The sequence below is a fragment of the Camelus ferus genome, chromosome 12, assembly GCF_009834535.1.
Source record: "Camelus ferus isolate YT-003-E chromosome 12, BCGSAC_Cfer_1.0, whole genome shotgun sequence".
Taxonomy (NCBI): Eukaryota; Metazoa; Chordata; class Mammalia; order Artiodactyla; family Camelidae; genus Camelus; species Camelus ferus.
In genome coordinates this window covers 8,120,219-8,146,650 of record NC_045707.1, presented here as the reverse complement: position 1 = coordinate 8,146,650, position 26,432 = coordinate 8,120,219, and the positions used below count along the sequence as shown (strand labels likewise).

Sequence of the window (26,432 nt, the reverse complement as noted above, 5' to 3'; positions counted from 1 at the left end):
TTGGCTGGGTGACCCGGGTGGGCCACCTGTCTGTGTCTGGTTCCTTCGTCTGTAAAATGGAGTTGATGACAATGACCAACCTCACGGGGTTGCCGCAGGGATAAATGAATTTGTATGGTGCCCAGGAAGAAGCGTCGCTAACTCCTATTTATGTTGGTTATTCGCAATCCTCCCATCCCAAGGGAAACGCATGTTCCCTGTAGGTGTGGCTTGACTGACGGGCCAATTTCCAGGTTTGCTCAAGCAGGGAATGCGTGAGCCTAACAGGGACGATGGACCCGGAGTGGGCCCTCTGCCGGCAGGGCCTCTGGGGCAGCCGGCAGTCGTGGGACCCACCCGCCTGTTCCCACAGCTGCCTGGTGGACCCACCTGAGCCCAGGCAAAGGCATCAGCAGGACGGGGTCCCCAGACTCGGTACAAACCATTGGCCATCCAGAGTCGAGATCCAGTTCCCAAGGTAGCAGCTACGAGGAACCCAAGGCCAAGGCGGTCCTAAAGCTGATCCTGGTCTAACCGTCCCTCGATTTGGGCCACCTGATGTAGGAGCTTATTAGGGGTGAACTGTGTTCCCCCAAAATCCAGGACCTCAGAAGATGACTGAATTTGGAGAGAGGGTCTTTAAAGAGATGACCAAGGGTAAATGAGGTGATATGGGTGGGCCCTAAACCCACCCAACTGGTGTCCTTTTAAGAAGAGGAGATGAGGACACAGACACACACAGAGGGACAACGACGTGAGGACACGGTGGGCAGTGTCCGTAAGCCAAGGAGAGGGGATGGGGGATATGGCACAGTGGTAAAGCTCACGCTTGGTGTGCACAAGGTCCGAGGGGGAATAAAAACTTAAAAAAAAGCCAAGGAGAGACCCCAGCCCTGCTGAGTTCTAAGAAAACAAAGCGTTAAGTTGAAGGACAACGTGTGTCAGGAAAGAGGGTGAACCTGGATGGTGACTTTGTTTTTTTTTATTTCTCCCCCTCAGTTCAGTTGCATTTATTTATTTTTTTATTGAAGCACAGTTGATTTACAATGTTGTGTTAGTTTCAGGTGTACAGCAAAGTGACCCAGTTATACACATACATTTTCCTTTCCAGATTCTTTTCCATTGTAGGTTATGACAAGATACTGAATACAGCTCTCATTATAATAAATAAATAAACCTAGTTACTGCCCCATCAAAAATAAAAAATATAATGAATATAATTCCCTGTGCTCTACAGTAGGTCCTTGCAGTTTATTTATCTTATATATACTGGTTTGTATCTGGTAACCCCAAACTCCTAATTTATCCCTCCCCCTCAATCCTTTCCCCCTTCGGTAACCACGTTTGTTTTCTGTCTGTGAGTCTGTTTCTGGTTTATAAATAAGTTCATCTGTGTCATTTTTTTTAGATTCCACATATAAGTGATATCATATGATAACTGTCTTTCTCTGTCTAACGTGATCATCTCCAGGTTGGAAGGTGACTTTGAACCAGAAGATACACTGGAGCCGTCGGCCTATATACTCAATAAACGTTGGGCTGTCTCACCATTTTCATTCTTCCTGGCCGTCTCAGGATGGCCTCAGACACGTCTCTCAGGAGGCAGGCCGGGTTCATGCCCACAGGGGCTCTGAGGGCCTCGCCCAGCGCCACCCCAGGAAAAGCCCGAGGAACGCCACCCTCCTTCGTCTCCCGCAGCCCCAGTCAGTTCGTGCAATCAGTCAAACCTGGGAAATGACGGACAGAATAACCTGCAAAGCTGACGGATGCTTCAGAGCCACATGACTCAGAGCCAGGGACCCTCCCAGCCCCGCCAACCCCCCTTCCAGGTCAGGACATCGGACATCAACCTCTGATGGCCTCTAGATCCAAAGCTCCAGACGCTCCTAAGCCCGGCCTCGGGGAAACTCGCAGGGCCTCTCGACAAACGTCAGCCTGCTGTGCCCTCTCTGCTCAGCTCACGTCACCTCCAGGTCCAGGTCCCGTGTTATTCCCTCCACAAAGCACGTCGAAGGGAAAAGGAATCCAGGGCTGGGAAGACCAGGCCACCCGGAATGACACACCCCCTCACACAGAACCATGACAGTGACCCGACTGTCACCACGTAACCAGGAAGGTGTGGCCACATGCTCGGGGGGCTGGCGGTGTCCTCTAGACCAGGAGCAGCTGACGGCCGGGTCCCCAAGAGCAGAGACCCTGTCCTTTCTGAGCGTGGACCCCACACAGAGCAGCCTCGGAGGAGTGACCAGACCAGAGGCCAGCTGTGACAGCGCTGGACCACCACACACGCCCACGGGCAGGGGTCTGACCCTGGGGACCGCCACGCCCCGGGGAGCGCTCTCCACCCCGACCATCCCCACTTGCCTGCCTCCTAACTGCAAGGCGGAGGGCAGGCCTGGAGGAAACGCAAACACTTGCCAAACAAGTACAGCCCATCCCCACTGATCGCAGACTCTGCATCTGCCAATTCGCCGACTCACTAAAATGACCTAGAACCCCGAAATCAGTCCTCCTAACATGTACAGGGCATTCGCAGACACATGCAGCAGAACGGCAGAAAATCAGGATTCCCCGTGGCCACTGAGGGCCACGTTTTGCACGTTTGTGCTTTTTGTGGGTGAGGCCACCGTTGAAGCGGCCCCAGGAGCAGTGAGGTGCTGTCTAGGGTTCCCACGTGCGGGAACGCTGCGAGCGAGGGGCCTCGCGGGGAAAACGCGTGTCCGACACGCTTCATTCAGGCACGAGTCACAGTGCTGGTGGCCTGGAGTTCCACGTTAAGGAGCCAGCAATATACACTTAATAAGGTGTCTCTGAACAGAAGCACACATAAAACACGGTGACAGAGACCAGAAACCTTGCTCTGCGTTCCCCCCAAGCAGCGTTCCAGCATTTGCTAATTCGGGGTCTGTGGCGACTTCAGAGCAGACGGCGTTGAGGAAGGAGACATCCGAATCCCGCAGCCCACTCTGGCCACCTTGTCAGTGGGGTCCCTCCGCTTTCTTGTCTTGAGACACATCAAACCGCACCGCCCTGGCCTGCGCCCGAGAACCCAAGTTGATTCCGACCCCCGCGTAGGTACTGACATCTACCGCAGCTCTGTTACCCGACGGCTTCACCCAGCAAGTCCCGCTGGGTGTGACTCCCTCGAAGCCCTGGCCTCCGCACACCCACACCCGAAACACCGGGACACGGACCCCAAAACGCCCGCCCCCACCACCTTTCTCACCACCGGTTGCTTTCGCTCCCAGCTCAGCCCCAGCTTCTCCTCCTCACACGCTGACGAGTCTCCTACTGGGAGCAGCTCGCCTCGCCCCAAGTATCACAGCCGAAGATGCCCCTGTGACAGTCAACCACGGAATTCTCACGTGAGAAGCCACTTTTCGTTTCTGAATGTCCTCTCCCCCTTCTCAGTCCATGAGCAAGAAGATCTCCTCCCGCGACAAGTGGAGAAAGTGTCGCTGCAGAGGGAAGTGCGACCCGCGACGGCCCACCCACCCCCCTGCCTCACGCTGAGCAACACACCACGAGGAGAGCGACAAGTGCTATTTAAAACCAAGTGACAGCAGCCTTTGCATCTGTTTGATGACACATCCTCCGTACCTGTCAAACAAGCAGAGTGAGACCTTTCAGAGGAGGGGATGACGGCACCTCCTTTCCAGCCAGCACCCCCGACGGCAAGTCTGTGAGGTTCTGGGTTTCCACCCGACACCCACATTCCGCGGCGACGCCGTCTCTCCTCCCCCAGGAACAAGAATGGTCACGCTACCAGCTCAGAGAACGTCCCGAGGTGGCAGAGAGCGGCGGATACGTCAGAAAAAACTGCTGTTTGTCTTGCGACTAAGAAAGTGCAACAGAATGAAATCACAGAGCAGAAAGAAGTTCATCTAAAAGGGTTTGTCGGTCTGTAAGCTGTGGGCACTTTGCAAACACAAGCTTCACACAGTCTTTGTCAAAGGAAAAGAGAGGGACCAATCCTCCTGCGCCCTTTTCCTCCAAAACCAAGAACAGTCTTCCAGAAGAACCACGGAGTGTGCAGAGTCAAGGTGAAATATGATCCACTGTGTGTTTATGATCTATCCCATCACTCTCTCTTCTAAGAAAGTAATAATCATGGTAATAATATACTAACTACTATGTATAAAGCAGACAAACAGCAACGCCCCCCTGGGGAACACAGGGAACTACATTCAACACCTCGTAACAGCCTATAATAAAAAAGACTGTGAAAAGGAACATTTATATCTATGCATAACTGAATCACTGTGCTGCACACCAGGATTTAACACAACATTGTAAACTGACAATAGTTCAATTAAAAAAAATTTTTAAATAGTAATAGGGTTTTAGACATTTACAACGTCCAGAGGACTATGGGTTGAATATTGTCCCCCCAAAATTCACATCCACCCAGAACCTGTGAATATGATCTTATTTTTTTAACTAATTATGTTTTTTTCTCTTTTTTGTTTTTTAGGGGGAGAGGTAATTAGGTGTATTTATTTATTTATTTGCTTGTTGATTTTAACAGAGGTACTGAGGATTGCACCCAGTTGCACCAGCTAAGCACACGCTCCACCACTGAGCACAACCACCCCCCAATTCACTCTTGTAAAGTGTGCAATTCAGTGGTTTTCAGTATCCTCACAAAGCTCTGCCATCATCACCATAATTCATTGAAGAACATTTCCTTTTCCTTTGGGGAGGAGACCAGGGAGAAGGTTACTAGATTTATTTAGATTTATTTGTTATTTCTTTTTAAATGGAGGTACTGGGGATTGAACCCAGGACCTCGTGCGTGCTAAGCACGTGCTGTACCACTGAGCTATCCCCTCCCCACTCCCGACTTTATTTGGAGATTGGGCCTCTGCAGATGTAACCAAGTTAAGAAGGGGTCATACAGGACTCGGGTGGCCCTACTGGTGTCCTTATAGGAGAAAGGCAATTTGGAAACAGACACACATAGAGGGAAGAAGAGACAACAGAGGCAGAGGCTGGAGTGCTGTGTCTACAAGCCAAAGACACCATGACACCACACCCACACGGACTAGGAAAAGGCAAAGAAGGGTCCCCCCACTTCCAGCCCCCCACTCCCAGGTGTGAGGGCAGAGACAGGATCCCAGCTGAACTTCAGACACACTGTAAACTAGAAAGTGAGCACCCCAGTTCTAGCCACCAGGTCCTGAGCGTGGCTGAGGTCTCACCCCTGAATCAGACAAAGTGCTGAAAATTCAGGCCTTGGACCATGGTCACGAGTGCCCCCTTGGATGCCCCCTAGGACACAGCGAGCAGCTCGCTCCGGGCTGAGACCCAGCACGAGCCTCGTCTCTTGTCCCTGGACGCTCTACAAGCACACAGCTTATTTTTAGCAGCCGTTTCTGCTCTGCAGTCACTTCATTCGTTTCAGAGCCAAATAACTCCATTATAGGTGCCTTGACTGGCTTGTAAAATTATCCTTCACCCTAACAAATACTGTGACGCCACCGTGCACTGCAGCCTGCCTGGCACATTACATTTTTCAAAAAATTATTGGCTTAGCTAACGATCACAAATCCCTTAATTTAATTTGCTCCTAAATGTGTTTAATTTCCCCACAAATGGAACTACAGGCTTACAAGCCGAGCATTTTGGCCAGGTTGAGACAAGCAGCAAAAAAAAATGAGAGAGGCCACCAGCATCAGGGGCTGTCCAACAAGAACTCGGCCGCCTGCTCTCACCCAGCTGCCTGCCTGAGCATCTGACGGAGTCACCCTCACCCACATGCTGACGCTGTCCCATCACCTGCTTAGGAAAACTGGCGAAAGCAGAGAGAGGCAGAGTGACTCGCCTGGCCAGATTTAGCAGGGAGGGAACCGTGCGGGCAGAGCTGGGAGCCAGGCACCAGCGTCGGGGTCAGCTCCCTTCGCCACCTGCCCTCCTGCCTCGAATCAAAACTCAGTCAGAGGAAATCCACGTGCAGCCCAGGCACAGCCTCACCCTCTCCTGACTTCCAAAGTGACAGTGGTCCCACTGAGGGATGTGACACAGGTGGGTGGCGGGGCTGCCTGGTGGGGCTGGGCTGAGCTGTGGGTGCCCAGCTGGGCTCCAGGCACATAAAGTTCAAAATCAGGCAAAGCCTGAAAACGTAGATGAGCATGTGCGTAAGTGGTAACCACACAAGAAAAGGCACAGATGTTAAGGGCACGTTCAAGGGGGTGGTGGGTCCCCTCTGCTGGAAGAAGAGCCCCAAGGGGGAGGGGCGCAGGCAATGTCACCCAAGCCCAGACGCAGGACCACAGGAATTTATTCATTGCTCTATACACTGTACATACTCTTCAGTAAGTGCAATATATTCCACAATATTTTTTCACTTTTTAAACATAGAATTTACCATTTTCACCATCTTTAAGCGTACGGCTCGGTGGCACAAAGTCCATCCGCACTGTTGAGCAACCATCACCACCATCCATCCATCCACAGAACTCTGCATCTTCCCAAACTGAAACTCTGTCCCCACTAAACACTGACTCCCCACGCCCCCTCCCCCAGCCCCCGGCCCTCACCATCCTACATTCTGTCTTTAGAATCTCACTATTCTCGTCACCTTGCCTGAGTGGAATCACACAGTACCTGTCTTTTTGTGTCTGGCTTACTTTACGCAGTGTGATGTCCTCCAGATTCATCCCTGGTGGAGGGTGCATCAGAATTTCCCTCGTTTTTCAAGGCTGAATCGTATTCCCTTGTATGGATAAAGCACATTTCTCTTGTCCATTCCTCTGTCCATGGACACGTGGGCTATCTTCACTTTGGGGCCACTGCTAGCAAAGCTGTGTCACGACATACTTTTTAACTCCTGGGTTCCCAAGAAGGAGGGAGCTTGGGACAAGACACACACTAAGTACCTCCTGGGCACCAGGCCCTCCATCCTCTCACGGGGAAGATAACGGTGACTGTTTATCCACACTGACCACATTATGTTCTGATATTCGTTTCAGGGAACCCCTGTAAAAGGCACAGGGAGCAGTAACAGATACTTTAAATGGCCATTGCTCTAAGAACATTCTAGAAAGTAGAACATGTCATACAAACGTGGGGGTCTTTTTAATTGTTGGTTTAAACCAGGGATTGGCAAAGTGCAGCCAGGGGGCCAAACCTAGCCCACCACCCCCTTCTGTGGAGAAGGTTTAACTGGAGCACACCCACACCTACACGCTTGTGTATCCTCTCTGGTGGTTTTCATGCCACAAGGGCAGAGTGGGGTCATTTCTATAGGAACCAGATGGCTCAAGAAGTCTACAGGATCTGTTCTTTGGACCTTTCCAGAAAAAACTGCCGACTTTTCAATGATTAACAGAGATCATAACACAATCTCTTAATATTTTTAAGGCATGGATTTAGGACTGGGGTGACAGCAGGAACGGGAACTCCTCTGGCATTCTCAGAGTCGGAGCAGGCTGGAGTCGGAGATCTCTCCTGGGTCTACCAGCGACAACTGAGCAGGTCCGGCGTCACCTGCCTGTCCCCATTCTCACCACCTCTCGGGTAACGGAGCTTTCATGGAGCACCCGCAGTTTAACCTGACTTCTCCCTCCGACCAGCAGATTTCACTCACAACCTCACTGGCTGGAAAACCTGACCACCAGCAAGTCAGAGGCCCGCCGAGACGGCATCAGTGTCCGAGAGCTGCTGCAACAGGCGGGCACAGCCTGGGAGGCTCGACACAACAGACGTTCACTCACTCCCAGTCCGGGGGCCGGAAGTCTGGGATCGAGGTGCAAGCAGGACCGCACGCCCTGGAGGCCCCGGGGAGGGCCCTTCCTGTCTCTTCCTAGTGGCTGGCGGCGGCCAACAGCCCTTGGCCGGGGGCTGCACCCCTCCTGTCCCTGCTCTGTGCTCACACGGCCTCCTCCCCACATGGGCCTGGGTCTCTCTGCCCCTCCTCTTCTAAGGGCCCCGGTCATGCTGGATTAGGGCCCATCCGACTCCAAGATGACCTCATCTTCACGTACGTATTATTCACTTCTGCAGAGATCCTATTTCCTGAAATGGGCACATTCACAGGCCCCAGGGATCAGGACTTGAACACTTCTTTCGGGGGCGCACAACTCAAGCCCTAACAGAGAAGCCGTATGTTAACAAAAGCAAAGTGCTCCTGGTCTGAGCATCGTTTATTAAGTGCAGTGCGGACCATCCACACGGCTCCTCCCATCCAGAGGGGACGTGGGTAGCTGCCTCTCTCCCCTTCCCGCTGTGGCAAAGCTGGACACACAGAGCCGTGCTCGCTCACCACCATCACCTGCCCACGTGCTCACTGACACACGGCACCACTGACCCGGCACATGTCAAGGTTGGGCCGACACGGCTTCCTTAGTGGCCAAACGCCCAGGGGCAGAGTCACAGGCTATGTGCAGCTACAGCTTAGCCAGCAGAACATTCTCCGCTGTGTTATTAGTCCTGCCAGTGCCTATAAACAGCCTGAGCGGAACAGGTCTTCCGGGCCCTCTCTCTCTCACTTTGTAAGAATTATATAGATTTTGCAGCAGGGAATTTGCAGCCACGAAGCACATGTCTTTTATTACCCGGCACCTGTCAAACGAGACCTTTTCTACTACTTGGCAGACGGACTTTTACGGCTGCCTGGCTGAAGTGTCATGGAGATCTACGCTTCTCCCCTGCGCGGCTGTCACTCAGCACAGATGGAGCCAGGAAGCCAGCCGCCGCGAGGGAGAGCCACAGACCGCCCGGGACCGGAGTCCACAGGCGGGACAGCAACAGCCAGACCCAGCGCCCGAGAGGGCCGTGAGGGTGGCTCAAGCGGAAGCAGTGCCCGGCCTCGGCTTCTGTTCCCACGCCTCTGCCCAGTGTGCTCCTCCATGCGTGTGCCTGGTGACAAATGTCTGCACACTTAGACGACACCTGGCAGCTCACGAGGCTCTTTTCACACATTATCGAGTTTAACTCTTGAAGCCATCCTGGAGGTCGGTGAGGGAGCGGCTACCATCAAACCCCTTGTTCAGAGAAGGGAACGAGGCTGAGCCCAGCTCAAGGTCACCAAACCAAGAGGGGACAAGTGACCCAGGTCTTGTCTCTCTCCCCGCCAACTATGGAGTCTTAAAGGGTGCAGGACATCATTGTTGGGGAGGGGGGTCTGTTGGCATTTCTTCTTATTTAAAGTTTAAGAAAACAGAAAGGGCTAAAACATACCCCAAATCGAGAGAGTAGACTCTATGTCATAGATCAGGGGTCCGCAAACTACGGCCGTGAGGGCCAAATGCGGCCCCTGGCCTGACCTGGTAAATAAGCTTCGTTGGAACACAGCCAGGGCCATCCGTTCAGCATTTCCTACGGCCGCTGGCTGGCTGTCGCGGCAGGGTTCAGCAGTTGCCACAAGACTGAAATATTTCCTGACCCTTTACAGTAAAAGTTTGCAGACCCCTCTGTAGATGATGACTGGGAAGCAGAGGAAGGAATTTGGGTGAGTCCAGACCCTGGCACACACCCAAGGCCCTGAACGCCCACGACATCAAAACAGAAACTCCGCACAGGGCTCATTCCCAGAGGGAGCATCCAGAACCAAGCCCCGCCGGAGACACCAGAGGCTGAGCCTGAGGCTCCAACTGCTTGGGCACTAAAATCCCCTCGCTCCCCGTTCCGGCTGGCTGAGCCCGCATTCAGGGCAGAAATCTGCCGCCTTTAATAGGAATGAAGCACCAATTTGAGTTTGATTTCCAGCTTGACTCTCTCCAGGGCTACTGTGGTCCCCGAAGTTCCTTGCAACACGCTCAGAAATGGGGCTTAAAATTGAATAACTCCAATGCTGAGGAGAATAAAAGCAATCGTGGGGCCACCGCAGCGGTAGGGACGCTGCCTCAGGGGGCCTTTTAGCGCTGGAGAAATCTAATCGGCCTCCAAATGCCATCTGCACTGTGTGCGCCCCCCGCTCACATTTTCACCTGCTGGATGTTTTTACACCGGTTCAAAGCGTGGGAGGACATTCAAATCTAATCAGACCGGAGCTAACCTTGAGAAGGGGACCGTCCACTCTTGTCCAGTGTCTGCGATGAGAAAAGGGAGGAGGAAAGGAGTCCCTTTTATGCTGACTGGCCACCGCATTCACAGCTGGCAGCGTTCATTTCAACACCCGCGTACACTGTGCTCACAGAAGTCGGCCACAGGGACCTACAGTGAGAAGGCTCACAGCAAGAGACCTGGCTCCCCACCCCCTCTCGGGGGCCTCAGTTTCCTCATCTGCAAATGGGACTCAATTCTCATTTGATTTCTTTTGGGAGGAGGCATGAGACAGAGCACAGCCTCGGAGCCAGAGAGCCTGGCCCTACAGCTGGGGACCCTAGTGCTGGAATCGTCCAGGTTTAAGTACAGTCCACAGCCCACCCCGGCGACAGGACAGGACACGCTGGCTGGGGGTGCACTTGGGACCTAACTCGGAGGAGGGGGAGGGGAGGCAGTTCCCTGCGATGCTGTGGGGACATGAGCCACACACGCCGCGCAGGGTCACACCAGCGCCAAATCTCTGGGCCAGGCCTCCCCAGACCAGCCCTGTTGTCTCTTCCGAGGCTCGCTCACCTAAGCCGAACGTTCCCGCTTGAAATAACGCAGCAGGGTCTCTTGCTCACCACCTGAACAATTCCGACCGGCGCCTCTCCCACTCAGAGCTGGGACGCTCCCGCCATGAGGCAGTCAAGAGGATTTCTTTCACATCTCACCCCGTTCAAATGCAAGGCCCTGACCTGGCTTCCGTCTTGGTTTGGGGGGTTTTACCTGTTTCTGTTGGTCGGGTTTTCAGTAAAGGCTGCTCATACACACCTCTGGGATGGAAAGAGCCCTAAGTGCTCACTGGGAGATGGACAGCCACGACCAGGACCACTCTGCCCCTAACAGCGACTGACCCCCCGGCCCCGAACGCCCCCGAGGTAACAGCTCTGCTCGCCCTGGCCCCACTGGGGTCACGCCACAGCCAAACCCCGTGACTCAATCTGCTTTGCCAGGCATCCTCTTTAAAAATACACACACCTCGAAAGAGGAGGCCCAGAAAGGAGCAGCCCTCTCCCTGGCTTGTGGCCGGTCCTCAACCTGAGAGGACAGGGTCACCTCTGCCACCCAGTGGGCACGGGCCCAGGACCTGCCTCTGCATGGCCCCTGCCTCACCGCCCACAACCCCCAGCCCACTCCCTCCGTGTTCCAACCACACACGCGGTACTCCTGTCCCGGGGCTGCTGTGAGGAAGTACACAGATGGGGGTCGGGGGCCTTGAAACACCAGAAGTTTACTGCCACACAGTCCTGGAGGCTGGAGGTCCAAGACCGAGGGCTGCTCTCTTCTGAGGGCTCCCTCCCAGGCTTGTCAACAGCTGTCTTCTCCCTGGGTCTTCACTGCTTCCCTCAGTGTGTCCCTGCATCCTGGTTTCCCCTTCTTATAAGGACAGCATTGACACTGGCTGAGGGCCCACCGGATGACCTTACTCTGACATAGTTACCTCTGCAAAGACCCTCCCCCAAGTAAGGTCTCACACACACTAAGGGACTGAGGGGTTAGGGCTTCAGCACCTGAACCTGGGGAGCACAGCTCAGACCCTCTTCCCCACCCACCGTGCAGCCTTCCCACCTGCTGTTCCCGCTGTCTGTCCCCACCTTTCCTGCTAAATCCAACTCATCCCCCAGCTCGGAGCTCAAGAAGCACCCCTGCAGGGGCGCCCTCCCTGACTCCAGGCCCCGGCTGGACCCACCACATGCACTGAGGTCCCCTCGTCCCTGGGGAGCGTGGGGTCTGGTCTGCCTAGTCCCTTACTGTCTGGGACCACCTGAGGGCAGGGGCTGCGCAGGTACATTCCAGGCTTTATTCCCGGGGCCACGCAATAAAGGTATGAATGAATGAACAAGTCACTCCATTTCACAGTATTCGTTACAGAAGGCAGTGCAGGAACCACAAATCTGCCTCCATCCTCCACAGTCACTTCCCCAAATGGCATTAAACCCACGTCTGGGAGTGGCAGGGGCCCGGGTACCTTCCTGTGCCTCCACTGTGCTTCCGAGGTATCGTCCCCAGCCAGGGGTGGGCAGAGGCTGGACAAGCACCCCAGCTCCTCCCGTACTGAGGCGGGAAGCCCCATAAAAAGACCGGCAGGACCCCCAAGCAGGGCCATTGCTCTCCTGACAGCACCATCTGGTTCCACGGCCCAGAGGCTCTATCTCACTTTTTACCTCTGAAACGGCTTACTTACCCCTAAAATTCTATTGGTTCCCTGAGCTCACTTCTGATTGGTTATTTCCTTCACTCCTGATTGGTTATTACTCTCACTCCTGATTGGTCTATTTCTACAAAGTTTTTTCCTAGTTGGTCAACTTTTGTTATATCTTATTTGCATATGATGTTGCAAAGTGTAAAACTGGCAGCCTATAAAGGCCTGTGTAAACCTACAGAGGGGGTCCAGTTCTTGGAGTGTTAACTCGTTTGGGCCTGCTGGCGTAACAAACCTGAGTTCTCTAACTCTCAGAGTGCTGCTTGGTCTCTCGCCCAGATCCAGGTTGCTGTCACAACTGAGCTGTAACACGGAGCTGTAACACATTTTTCTGCAACAGTACAAGGAGGATCCCAGGCAGCACTGATCTGTACTGTAGCCTGCATCAGCACGTTGCTCCTTTTTATTGCCGAATAGTATTCCAATGCATTGACAGGCCACACTGCGTTTTTCCATTCAGCTGCTGATGGACAACTGCGTTGTTTCCACTTCATGACAATTACGAACGATGAGCAGAACACTGGCATGAACCTTAAACAAACATAAACCTCTTCAATGACAGCCCTCACACACTGCTTCTGATCAAGCCAGCTGAGTGTTTGCAGAAAGGATATTCTTTTCTTCCAAGGGATCCTCTAAACAAGAAAATAAAGAGCAGCTGAAAAGCAGGGCGCTCGCAAAGCAAACCTAAATAATAATTGGAGAAATGTGTCCTTGCAATGAGGCACGAGCAAAAAAAAAAATAAAACAAAACCAAGCCCAGCTGCACACAATAAGATTGAAATTCTGTGTGTGGCTCCAACAAAATTTCAAATCATTAAAATCTCATTATACTAATAATATGTTTTCTAGATAGACTTAACTAAAACACTCTCTTCCTAACAAAGCGCAGACATTCTCAGGAGCAGCAGTGCAGGGGGCTTGAGGATGACGGCACAGCCCCCGGAGCACCGTGTCTTCCGTCCCATCTCTGCGCATCCTTGCCTCCTGGACCCTATGGGGGAACCGTAGGAAATCACACTGACTGGACTCTAGCTCCTGAGTTCCCATCCCTTCACTTGAGTTCTCCCCTCAAGTGTTCTTAAACGGAAGCAATGATCCAAACAGGTCATGATGGTCTCATTATATTTTATTATTTCTGTCCAGTTACCACCAGCCCATGTTCTTCTCTTTCTGCACCTCTTCTGTATTTGATGGATAAAGCAGGAGTGGCCATAGTGGTAACGATAATGAGATGCTAATGAGAATGATGGTTAACAACTCTGTAATGCTTACTACGTGCCTGGCCCAGGCATTTTCCCCAATTTTATTATTAACATTTTCAAACATATAGAACCATGTAAAGAACCGGACAGTGAACATTTGTACCCCCAACCTGGGCTGTATGGAGTCTAGCACTAACATTTCCCTGTAACTGTCTCATCATGCATCCATCCATCTCTCTGTCTACCCAGCAATCTGTCTGTTCCTGCCTCTGCCCTAACAAACGTTCACACATCCAGTGGCTTACAACAACACAAATCCATTATCTTACAGTTCTGGGGGCCAGAGTCCAAAATAGGCTTCACTGGCTAAAATCAAGGTGTCAGCAGGGCTATGTTCCTTCCGGAGGGTGTAGGAGGATCTTTGTTTTCCAGCTTCTGCAGGCACCCACACTCCTTGCCTTGTGGCCCTGCATCACTCTGACCTCTGTTTCCATTTCTCTTACACTGACCCTCCTGCCTCCCTCTTATAAGGACTCTTGTTGGGGGCTGGAGAGAGCTCAGGGGTAGAGCTGGTGCTTAGGATGGACAAGGTCCTGGGTTCAACCCCCAGTAACGCCATTTTGAAAAAAAAAAAAAAAAGACCCTCGTGCCCACCTGGATAATCCAGGAGAGTCTCTTCATCTCAAGGTCCTTAACTTAATCACATCTGCGAAGTCCTTTTCACCACGTAAGGTGATGTAGTCACAGGTTCCAGGTATTGGGGTGTGGACATCTTTGGGGGCCATTAATTGGCCTGCCACACCGTCTTAACTTTTCTGCATTTCACAGTAAACTGCAGACAGGGATACCGTCCCCTCTAAGCGTCTATATCACTAACTAGAGTGCAGGAATTATTTATAATTCTTTTTTCTTTTGCGTTAAAATCTGCATACATTGAAATGCACATTCTTAAGTGCACATTCAACTAGCTGTGACAAATGCATGCACCTGTGTACCTTAAACCCCTATCAAGGCAGAGGACTTCTTCACAGTGACAAAAGAGTCCCTCCCGCCCCTCCCAGCCAGGCCCCATCCCACCCCAGAGAACCACTACAGATTAGCTGCATCCATCTGGAACCCCTTCACCTTACAGAAATGGGGTCACAGTGCGCCCTCCTTGGGTCTGGCTTCTTTGGCTGGGCACAGTGGTTTTGAGAGTCGCCGTGTCGTGTGCACTGGCCCTTGTTCCTTCTCACTGACCAATAATATTCTGTCTCCGAAGCATGGCCCCACCCACTTCTCCATTCTCCTGTTGATGGACAGCCAAGCCATCTCCAGTTTTAGCTGCCAGGAACACAGTGCTATGAACATGCTTGCAAAAGGTTCCATATGGACACAGGTCTTCATTTCTCTTGAGTAAATATCTCAGATCGAAACTGCTGGGTCACAGGGAGGACGTAGGTTTCATTCTTAAAGAAACTACCAAACTACTCCCTAAGTGATGGCACCACTGTAAACCCCGCCCCCAGCCGCTCCACGTCCTCGCCAAGTCGTGGTGGGCTCTTTTCAGCCATCCCGGTAGATGTGCAGTGTGTCCCCTCTGCACTTCGTTTGTGGTTCATGTCCCAGGCGACCAACGATGCTGAAGTTGAGGTCTTTTCCAGACCCACCTGGCCATTTGTACATCTCCTCTGGTGGAGCATCTGTTCAGATCTTTTGTCTACTCTTTCATTGGGTTGTTTGTCTTCCTATTACCGAGTTGTAGGAGTTCTTTACCCATCCTGGACACTGGTCCTTTATCACTCATGTGTTCTAGGAATTGTGATAATTGTGACTTAGAATAAGAAATACATACATTTGCTTGTCATCCCAATTCCTGGCCCTAGCTCCTAAAATTCTAGGAATTTCAAAAGTGCTGAGAGCGAAAAAGAGGCCTTGTGTTAATGAGGTAACTTTCGGAAAAGCCCCTAGGTAACCTAAGGATGGAGGCTGGTTGCCAGGGGAACCAACCGTGCGATTAGAGAGCTGGTACTTTCTTTCAGTCCCACCCCCAAACTTCCAGGGAGGGGAGGGGGCTGGAGATTGATCTGGAGAATCTCTAAGCCTATGAATTAATCAGTCGTGACTGTATAATGAAGTCTCCGTAAAAGCCCAGAAGGACTGGGTCCAGAGAGCCCTCCAGGTGGGTGAACAACGGAGCTGCTGGGTGAGTGATGTACCCCCTCCCACATACCTGGCCCTCTGTGTCTCTTCCATCTGGCTGATCCTGAGTTACATCCTTTTATAATAAACTGGTAATCTAGTGAGTAAAATGTTTCTCTGAGTTCAGTGAGGTGCTCTAGCAAATTAATCAAACCCAAGGAGGGGGTCGTAGGAACCTCTGGTTTATAGCCAGTGGGTCAGAAGCACAGACAACAACCTGAACTTGTGATCAGCATCCCAAGTAGGGGGCAGTCGTGTGGGACTAAACCCTTAACTTACGGGACCGGATGCTACCTCCCGATAGATGGTGCGCGAACTGGACCAAATCGCAGGGCAACCGACGAGTGTCAGAGACGTGCCTGGTGTGGGCAAAACGCCCACACGCATCGGGACTGGTGTCAGAACCACAGCTGGTGATCAGAAGTGGACTTGGTACCTGAATCACAGGAACAGTTTCTCCCACTCTGTGGCTTGGTCAGGCTCAGTTTAAATTGCATCATTTCATTTAATAACTCAATTCCCCAATAACCCCATGAGTTGAGTACTCTTTACAGAAGAGGAAACTGAGGCACAGGGCAGGGAAGGACCTTCCCTCAGGTCAAAGCCCCAGAGCACAGCAGGATGAGTTGAGACCCTCAAAGGAGGGTCCCAAGGTCAGTGGCTGTAACCATTGCACAGTCTGCCTCTTGCCCACTCAAGCAAATACACAAAGACCATGCTAAGCGGCCAGAAGCATTTCTCACTGTCATCTCTGGAGACGAGACAACAACACACCAGGCTGGGGGACACAGGCTATCAGGAGACCGTCATGGAGCCAACAACCTCTGGCAGGAAGGCACAGAATGTGGAGGACAGTGGGCAGCGTGGGGTCCCCTCCTGCTGGAGGCTGGCATTTAAGCCGATGCAGCAGAGGGAACAGCGCACAGGAGGGCCCGGAGCCATGGAAGATGAGGGGAGACTGGCCGAGAGCTGTGCAGGCAACGGAGGGCCATCGGGGACCTGGACTGGGTCCTGGAGCAGCATGAAGCCACTGGGGTTCTGTCTTCTTTCTGCAAATGCCAACCAGTCCATTCAGCACAAAACAGATCTCATTTGTCTCCTCCAGAGCATCTTCCTACTGCTAGGGCTGAATGCATCTCAAATGCCAGGAATGATAATGACTCTACTGCAAGCCAGCTGGGAAGATAACTCGCATTTGAATCACTCTTCCAGTTTACAAGGTTGGTGGCAATTAAGAGAATGGCTGCGGGGGTTTTAATCTCACCAGCAGCGTGACCTCCTGCAAGAGACTTCACGTCTCTGAACCTCTGTTTACTCACCTGCAAAATGGGAATAACCACGTGGTACCCTGGTTTTGGGTAAAGATCAAAGAAGGTAACGTGTGCAGTGTTCAGCACTGGGCCTGGAACATCACTGGTGCCAACAAGCCCCAGCCATGAGCATGACCACTGCAGACTCCATTCTGGGTGTTTGTTTTTTTTTTTTAATTCTTCTTTTAACTTCTCCCTCACTACTTCTCAGATGATCATCTATTAAGTTTGTATATATCAAGTATGGATGCGTTCAGGTCTTGCTTTGAAAGATAATATTAATTTTCAAAATAAGAAAAAATAGAGGGATGAAGACACTTCGAATTGGGCTTTGAGAAAGACATCCCTCCGCGTCCATATATACCAGCAATGGGTTACAAGCACCACAAGTACGGTGTCCCCCTCCCCCAGCCTGCTCAAAGGGTGCTCTGTCCGCATAATCAAAGCAGCGCCTGGACGCTCCTAGCAGACTCCGTGGTAACGGGAGACGCAGCAAACGCTGAGGGTGGCCTTGGCTCCAGCAACCAGACAGCTGCTTCCGGGAGTGCTGGATTCAAGCCCTAGGAGTTCAGGAATGGTCAGCCCCTCTTTAACTTTTTAATACCTTAGCATTAGAGTTTAAAAAGGTAGGTCCTTTGGAATTGTAACTTTTCAGATGAAAGTAGGAAAGCACACAACTTATGAGAACAGGCATAAACTGCTGAGACGGTCTTCCGTGGGGAAATTAACATTCCTGACACCTCTGCTTGACTAGCAAGTCCAGCTGGAAAGAGCCAAGCCAAGGACAGTGGTTTCAGAGTGCCCGAGCCGAACGAGCAGGCGCTCGACTACTAACACGCAGAGTAAAGTGCTGAGATTTGCCCGATGGTCTGACTCCTCGGGCTGCTGGCAAGGAAGCGCACCAGAGGCCGAGGTGGGCCAGCACCCTGCTGAGCTGGCCTCACATTCCAGGAATGCCACCTCCCCGCTCAGAGACACCTGCTGGCTCTGCAAACGCATGGACCTCCACTTCCGTGCAGTGCACCCCTCCGATGCGCGTGCACCGTGTTCCTGGTCACAGTGGGCCAGGACAAGAAGGAGGATACCAACGTTCCCCAAATGTTCACATGCTGAGGGATTTATGTAACTCTGTTACCAACCGCCAACCAGCGCCTTCATGGGACACACTGGGAAAGAAGCAGCCAAGGCTGTTAAAATGATACCGAACCAGAGTGAGAAAGGGGGATGACAATCATTCAGCAACTAACCCTCCCATACACACTGCAGGCTTCACTAGTTAGTCCCAGCATTCTTTCCCCCAGCTCAGATACAGCCTCAGAATCCTCCTTAACACAGGGGCAGGCAGCCATTATCGACAGAGGGGAGTTTGCTCTCAGGCGGAAACTGCCTGCCAGCCCTGCCCTCACCACCAACCCACTCTGGAGCCAGTGTCTGGGTCAATACCTCACTTGTCCACATTATCAATAACCAACGTTGATGGAGCACTTGACTGCTGATAAGCCCTCACTTCTTTCATCTCATTGTATCCTCACATCCCCTCAGGGCAACGCCACCATGGTCCTCGTGGGCCTGGTCAGGCACAGCCCGAGAGAGATGGAGTAACAGCCCCACGGAGCGGGGATGTGAGGATGTGAGCGGAGACCTGGCTGCACCAGCCCGTGTGCAGCCTCCTGCAGGAACCCACTGCCCGTCTGGGAACCAGCTCGGAAAGACAGAGCTGGTCCTGCCCTCCCTCTCCCCCCCTCACAAATGAGGAAGTGAGGCCGCAAAGCTTTCAAACTCAGAGAGGAAAACACATAGCATCTAAGGGTTTCCATGGCCCTCGACGCTCAGAGGAGGGAGAAACTGAAAGGACCACTGGCACCCCAGCATCCCAGCGCCAACCACGCGACGTCTCGGGTGCTGTGAGCCCCAGAGACCCAATGATGCTGCAGCCTGCTGCTCACTCCATTTTCTCTTATAACCCGAAAGTGGTCCCTCGTATGACATGTTACTGAGAAGGAGCACCGCAATGAGGCAAAAACCACCAAAAACGTCTAGAATTGAGTGCAGTCCATGCTTACATTCTCCTGCCTCAAGAGCACTCAGTATAGATTCGCAGATTTACACCACCGGGCCAACGTACGTTTATAACGTACTCCTAAACTTACTCACATGTTTTGTCAGCCTCTCCATAGTATAATAAATAATAAGTATACTCATTAAGAAGTAAAGCCATTTTTCATCTGAAATTTAAAAAGTCTACGGCTAATGAAAGGAGAAAACATCCCTTCTTAGGGTACGTCTTTCCTGTGATGGAACCGTGCACCTGAAAACAAGACAATAGCTGGGTGAAGGCAGCCGCCCTCTGCCGACCACAGCAGGGGGAAATCAATCACCTGGCGCACTTAAAACCCGCTCACAGCAGGCGCGTACCCCCTCACATCTTCTAACCATCCCTTAATGATTCTGACAACTGGACAGGGAGCGTGAGGGTTAGCAACTTTGGGATGTGCGATAAATATTAATTCCACGGAGCGGAGACAGGAATTCAAAGCAGAGCTCCTCTAATGAATGTGGGGTTGCCAAGGCGACCTGACTCTTTGGGGACCACGCAGGTAGAGCCAAGATGCGAGGAGCACCACGGAGAGTTGGCTGCCTCGGCACAGAAAGGTAAGGAACAGAACAGTCGGGGCCCAGCATCCCCGTTTCCGTCCTCTACTGAAGCCAAGTTTCCGAGAGATTTCAGTAGACTGCCAAGAAAAAAGCCCAGCGTGGGACACGCTGCCGTGCCTACGTGTTTCTCTCTTAAATGCCCCGGGTGCATGTGGACAGCTGGGGGACAACCAAGAAGAAATGCTGGATTTGAAGATTATAATCAGAATAATAATCAAAGGAAACTTGACAAAGCCACACCAAGCCTCCTGAAAGCCACTTCCTCTCAGCCAGAGAGAGGAAAACAGAACAGTGAATTTCAGTGATGCCAGGGACTCCTGGGGACCGAGCTGCAACACAGGAGCCGGCAGACAGCACCTCCCTCTCAGACCAAGAGCTGCCCCCATGGAGAGAGGCAGCCCTGCTCAAGGAAGACACGTTAGGGTTTGGAGAAAGGGGGGTGGCATTGTTTTTCTCTTCACTGGTGGGGTCTGCAGAGAACCTCACAGCCCACTGGATCCAGATAGGATCTACACTGGCATCTCTTCCCACAGAACATTCTAGAACCCGCTGTGTCCATGGCCCCAGCCCCTCGCCTGCTTACATCCCTCCACTTCTGACCAGCCACTCTCTTTCCCTTCCCACAAGTTAGGAGTCCAACCCACCTTAACCATGATCTGTAGGTAATTCCTAAGGGCCCTGCAGGCGATCACGTGAGCAGAGAGAGACCGGAAATGGGAAAGATCCCCCCCTAAAAGGGCCACGTCCCCGGCCAAGGGAGGCCAAACTCATCACAAATCCTTTCCCTAGATCTTGCCACAAAAGATGCTATTCTGGTTTTGTTTTCAAAGGTAAGTAGGAGGGGTTGTCGAGACCTGCTTAAAACAGGATGTGGAAATCACTTCAAAGTCTTTCAGAGTCACTATTTGCACCAATCAGTTCTCTATGCAAACGCCCAAACAGCCGGGGGCTCCAAGCCTCCCCAGCGCACCAGTCTGGAGGGGCCCTGGAGAACGGTGCTCCATCTAATCTGTTTTTATGCAAAATTCCTTCCACCTGTGGGCAGCCCCCGGGTGGCTACCTCGGCATCAGGCCCTGCAGCTGCTGCCTCCTGGCTGTCTCAGGAGTCCTGCTGCTTCCCAGCCCTGTCGCTGCCTCCACCTCCGGGAAGCCCACTCTGCCTGCACCGACATTCGAGCCACTTCCTCACTGGTCACCCCACCGCGGCCTCTGGACCCTCTAAAGTAGCTGAGATTGGTCACTGGCACCTGCTGCTCCCATGTTCCAAGGATGACAGGGCCCACTGACCGCTCCAGCTTGCCCTGTGGCTGACCACGGCCCACACATCACACCGCAGCCCAGCCGCTCTGAACTGCCTGCACTTCCTCAAAGGGACTAGCTGGGGTGTCCTCCAGGGCCCTCCTCTCCTAATTCCTGGCCAGCCTTTACACGCAACCAGGGAACCACTTCCTCCAGCCAGAACCCAGAACCCTAAATCCAGGCTGTATGTCCCTCGTGGGTCTCCGGCACACCAGCCTGTCTCCTCCCCTCAGCACCCGAAGGCTCCTGAGGACAGGCCTGGGCTGGGTCACCGCCCGCCACCAGCTCCCAGCCAGCCAGGTAACGGTTCTTTTCCCTGGGAACTCAGGCCCTGGGGGCTCACGAGGCCCCTCCTCCCTCGGCTGACCTGGGACTTGGGGGGGGGGGTCCTTCACCTCCCCGTCCTGTCTACCACCTGACGCAGTTACGGAGAATCTGCATTTCCTCTGGGCTTCCACAACAGTCATCCATGTCCTCTCACCTCCACCTCCAGAGAGGGCGTCTGCCAAGGTCCCCCATCTCCCCCCAGGACCCCCACACCCTGGCTGGCTCAGTGTTCGTATCACATCTGCCTGTGACTGGCCGGCCAGGCCGGGGCGGGGGGTGTGTGTGGATTCTCCCCGTCCAGAAACTGAGCTGAGGACCCCAGGTGCTGGGCCGAGAGGGGGTTCACAGCAGACTCCAGGGGGCGCTTCCAGACTCTGGAGGCTGAGGGCCCCGAGGAGCTTCTCCACCCCAGGGGCCAGTCAACCTTCTCTTGGTTCCTGAGACACCCCAAGAAACAAACACCAGGTTTCTCCACCTCAGCACAATGACCCAACATTGTGTGTGGCTGTCCAGTGCGTCACAGGATGTTTACCAGCATTCCCGGCCCCCGTCCACCAGATGCCACCAGCACCCCCATCCCAGTCATGACACTGCCAGTGTCCCCTGGGGGCAGACTCACCCCCCCCACCCCCCAGCTGAGAACCACTGGTTTAAACCACCATGAAGTGGCTACCAGGTAAGGGTGTGTTTCCTCAACTACAAAATGAGGAAGAAATCCTACCTTGTAGGTGAAAACTTCTACCTTGCAGGGCGAAATTACACAGCACCTCTGTCCAGGTACTCTTATTACAGAGCAGTGCTGAAGTGGGAGGGGCCTGGGGACCACGCAGCTGATCACTCTTTCAAGGACAGAGTGAGTTGATGGGAATGCGCTGGGGTTAACAGTAATGGTTTATTTTATTCTATTTTATTTTATTTGTATTGAGGTATAGTTGATTTACAATGTTGTGTGGTGGTTTAGACCAAGCTTCTCTCCTGGAAGCCATTTAAAGTCCACAAAAGAAACATAATACTTTCAACCTTCAGTTCAAGGTGGCAGCCACCTGGCATCTCATTAGATCTAACTTATGAGGTTTCAGTCAATATCTTGCTCACTTCTCTCTGTTTCTGCACCCAACACTCAGAAGACGACCAGGGTCAGAGAACCAGAAGACAAGGCGCAGACCAGGAGACAGTGGTTACAAAAGACACACCCGACAAAAGATTAGTATCCAGACTACACCCAGAACCCCTAACATTCGACTAGAAAAAAATCGATTAACTCAATTTAAAAAAAATGGGCCAAAGATCTGAACAGACCCTTCACCACAGATGTACAGATGGTACATGAGTCTAGGAGAAGACCTCCACATTGTAAGTCATTAGGGAACGACAGCCGAAAACTGCTCTCAAAAATATACAAAAAAAAAAAAAGAAAGAAAGAAAGGAAATCAGGAAACAGGAACTCCCTTAACACTTGCCTTCCTCGGGAAAGCAGGAGGGACAGGGCCTCCAGGCCCGGCTGCGGCAGGATCCAATCCGTGCAGCCTGGTGTTGGTCACTGGTGTCTGGGCAGAGGGCAGAGGGCAGAGGCCAAGTGCAGGCGGGGGTCTCTCCTGGCCCGTGGGGAGTGGACTCCATCCTGCCCTTCCACCCAGGACCTCCCTGCCCCAGAGGTGGACGCTGCCTGTAAGGACTCCACACAGCAGCTGCCCCCTCCTGGCCCGCTGGTCACCAGGGGGCCCTTGTGGGGAGTCTCCCTCTGCGCCTTCTCCATCCAGCTCCCGTAAAAGCAGACCACCCTAATGAGTGGCTCTTAATAGTAACAGTTTCCGGGCCTTCTACCTGGAGCTTTTGGGGTCTTTTAAGTGTTCCTTTCCACTTTTCCCAATGCCCACAGTTAGTCACAGTTCCGTTTTTCTAAACTGGGCCAACACATGACACAACTTGGTTCCCTCCCATAGAACATCAGCCTTAATCACGCTGTGAATTCATCCACAGACACTTCCTGCATGGGTTCCTCCAAACCCCAGAATGCATTTTCTAAAATGACCTCCCCTGGAAGAAGTCACCCCAACTCATCCCTCCGTGCCTTGTCACAACCACAAGCTCTGTCCACCTGGATGGAGTCGAACGCTATAGGCACCTCCGAATCTCTAACTTCCCGGCAGTGCCGTCCTCTTCCCAGCATCCTCTCCCCAGCCTCCCCAACAAGGGCCACACCTCCCCCCACGCAGAATTCACCATCAACTTTCTAACAAAAAGGAAACGAAACCCACCCACCGTGCAGCTGGCAGCGCCCCAGTACACCTCGAAGCACCCCCTTCCTGATCGCTCCCTAGTAGGCAAATAAGCGCCTTCCCACAGGGGCCCCGAGTCTGGGCCAGGATGCACTCCAGCTCCTGAACCACACTGAGTGGCACAGAGGACAAGTTGCCAAGGCAACAGGCCTGCAGGAATACTGGCAGCTCTCAATCATCCAGGACCTCATTCTCCAATCCAGCCTCCACACCTCAGCCTCCACACCTCAGCCTCCGACTTCTGACTCCTTCTCCACTTTCTGCAAGACTGGACGAGCCCCTGAGCCCTTCCTAGTCCAGTCCTCCCCTAACTCCTACGTCTAAGCCCGATTAGTGTTTTCAACCTCCTGTTCGTATCAGGGACCCCTGAGGGTGCCAGGCACCCCAAACTTGAGAGCCGAGGCAGGGGACCCAGCTAACTCACACACCAAAGAAACTGAATCACTTTGCTGTGTACCTGAAACTAACACATTGTAAATCAACTGCACTTCAGTAAAAAAAAAAAAAAAAAAAAAAACCAGCTATACTGTGAAAGCATCTCTCTCCTGTTTTCATGTCTATTTTATTCATCACAGGATGCTTTGACTACTGTGATTATTGGTATATTTAAATTAAGCCAGACAGGCCCTCAATTTTCTGGGCACACGCCAGCTCATGCAGGCAGGGACAAGGACTCCGCTATGGGTCTTGGGACCAGTGCCTGACTTCAGACATGTGCTCTTCGTATTCCAGGAGCATAAATGTCACCTATAAAAAGCCACCATCGTCCGGAACATTCTGCTTACTTGCTATTCCGAGAGTTCCTTCCTGGTTCCTTTGGGTCTCAACCCAAACCTGACCTGCTCTGAGGCCTTCCCCGGGCATCCATCTGATTGTACTGTGACTTTTCCTTCCTAGCACATATTATGACAGCACGACTCGTCTGTTTGCTTATTACCACTGACGCCCTATTCCACGAAAGCAAGAGCCTTGTCTGTCTTTTATTCTAGGGTCCCGCGGCAGGCAAGGAATGAACCAGAAAGGGAATGACATTAATGTCTGTGATTGTTGTAAGGCATAAAGAAGAACTGAAATGATTTTGGTGACGGCCACGAGGTCTGCAAATGAGGTTGAAGATCAGAGAGGCAGCGCGAATGATCAGGGGAAGGGCGCCTGGCCACCGATCTCACGTTTAGGAGGTGTGACTTGATAGAGATTAATACAAGCCAGTTTGGATCCTAAATGGCGGAACAACCAAAGGTGAAAGGCCCTGCCCTCAGGGACCTGCATCATCCAATTTAGTAAAAGCACCCCTGGTGGGAAATGCATGAACACACCCCCACCCACCCACCCAAGTCCCAGGGTGGGGCAGGCACAGCCCTGGAGGTAAACGTGCCACAAGCATCCCTAGGAATACACAGCTCTGAGGAAGAAATGAACGCAAGGACAGGGTCCTTGTCAGTGTGTCCCTGGGGGACACACGTCCCTGGGGGGTACTCATCCGGAAATACAGGAAGACTTTCTGGCGGGCAGGTTTAAGGAATTCACTGCGCACCCCTGACTCCAGATCCTCTCTTTCCCAATGTCCTGCCTGAGGCCAGCTCCTGGGCTTCTCCTCCGCCCCCCTCCGCCCCCCAGGCTTTTCACAGCCACCCCAGCACAGCTCACCCTCACCCATGGGGACTCTGGCCCAGGGGAAGAACCTGCTGACCAGAACAAAGGGAAAACTCAGGAATGCAGCCCAGGGAACCTCAGTATTGAAAGAACACACACAAGAGGCCAGAAGTCACATCTCTCACAACTCTAAAAACAACTTTTAAAATGGAAGAGGAGGTTGGAAGGGTTTTTAAATTATTTTCGTGGGCACGTGCAGTCAAAAATAGGAGGGCCTCTGCAGTCCTCGCCGGCAGGCCCCGCAGCCTCAGGCCGGCCGCGCCGCGTCCCCTTCCCTCCTCCCCTTCCGCGGCTGGGGACGCATCCGCGACCACCGCGGGGCCCGGGCCGGTGCCCACACCGCAGCGGGTGCCCTGAGGGGTGAGAAGGTACGGCTGGATGGGCCGGCCTGCGGGCGGTGCTGCCCGAGAGCGGGGCTAAGTAAATGGCGACTCAGGCCGGGGTGGGCGCGGGGCTGTCCTCCGCGTACCAAGGCCTCGCCCGATGCTGGCTCCGCGTCCTGCCCTCAGCAGGAGCCGGCGATGCGCCTCGGGGCGACGCCAGGAGCCCAAAAGGGACTCGACCAGCCGCTGGGGGAGGGGGCCTCGCGTCTGGTTCCGGGCCAGCGCTTAAAGGTCTCGGGAGGAGGAACGAGCCAGGGTCAAGGGCTGTCCGGAAGGTCACGGCTGGGCGCCGCGCGGGGCCCGGAGAGCAGCGGGCGCGCGGTGCCGGCGGCCAGCCCGTCGGGGGCCGGCGGGGCGCGGGGCGGCGCGTGCGCGCGGGGCGGGACAGCCACCCACCCGGGGCCGAGCAGCCTCCCGCCCTGGGCCGGCGGGGCGGGGCGCGGCGCGTGCGCGGCAGGAGGCCGGCGGCGGGCGCACTCACCCTCCTTGGCCTTCTTCTTCCTCCCCAGCGTGCCGCCCAGCTTGCCGAGGAACGACTCGTCCTTCTTCATCCTGTGCGGCCGCAGGGCGGGCGAGCGCAGCGGCGCGGAGGACATGGGGCGCGCGGGGACCCCCGGCGGCCGGGCGCGGGCGCAGCGCGTGTGAGAGCCGCCCCGGTCGCCGCCGCCAACGCCGCCGCCCGCTCGCCCCGGGGAGTGGCCGGGAGGGCGCGGCCCCACGCCGGCCCCCGCCCCCCGCCCGCCCCGGCCCTGCGGCTCCCGCCGCCGGAGGTCTGCGCCGCCTCGGGCTGTGCGGTCACCACTTCAGCCCGCGGGCTGCCCGCCGTTCCCACGCGGCGCGTCACACTCGCTCTCCGAGGGAAGCGGTGCATCCGCTCCTCAGGGCCGCCGCTGGGACAGATCGAGGGCTCGCCCTGCCTTCTTTTGTTC

The 26,432-nt window shown here is 53.6% G+C and overlaps 1 protein-coding gene across 4 annotated transcripts in view; it reads right to left on the bottom strand.

Annotated features, from left to right (window-relative positions):
- Positions 1-26,212, bottom strand: part of PARVB (parvin beta) — a 93,563-nt gene extending 67,351 nt beyond the window's left edge. Inside the window, exon 1 of one of the 4 annotated variants that reach the window (XM_032492402.1) lies at positions 25,985-26,212. In XM_032492402.1, the coding sequence (XP_032348293.1) occupies positions 25,985-26,099 (115 nt within the window). In that variant the 5' untranslated portion in view covers positions 26,100-26,212. Of the gene's footprint in view, positions 1-3,205; positions 3,409-25,984 lie in introns of those variants that run through there. The other 3 variants (XM_032492405.1, XM_032492401.1, XM_032492404.1) reach the window with 3 other exon arrangements.
- Between the last annotated feature and the right edge of the window lie 220 nt (positions 26,213-26,432).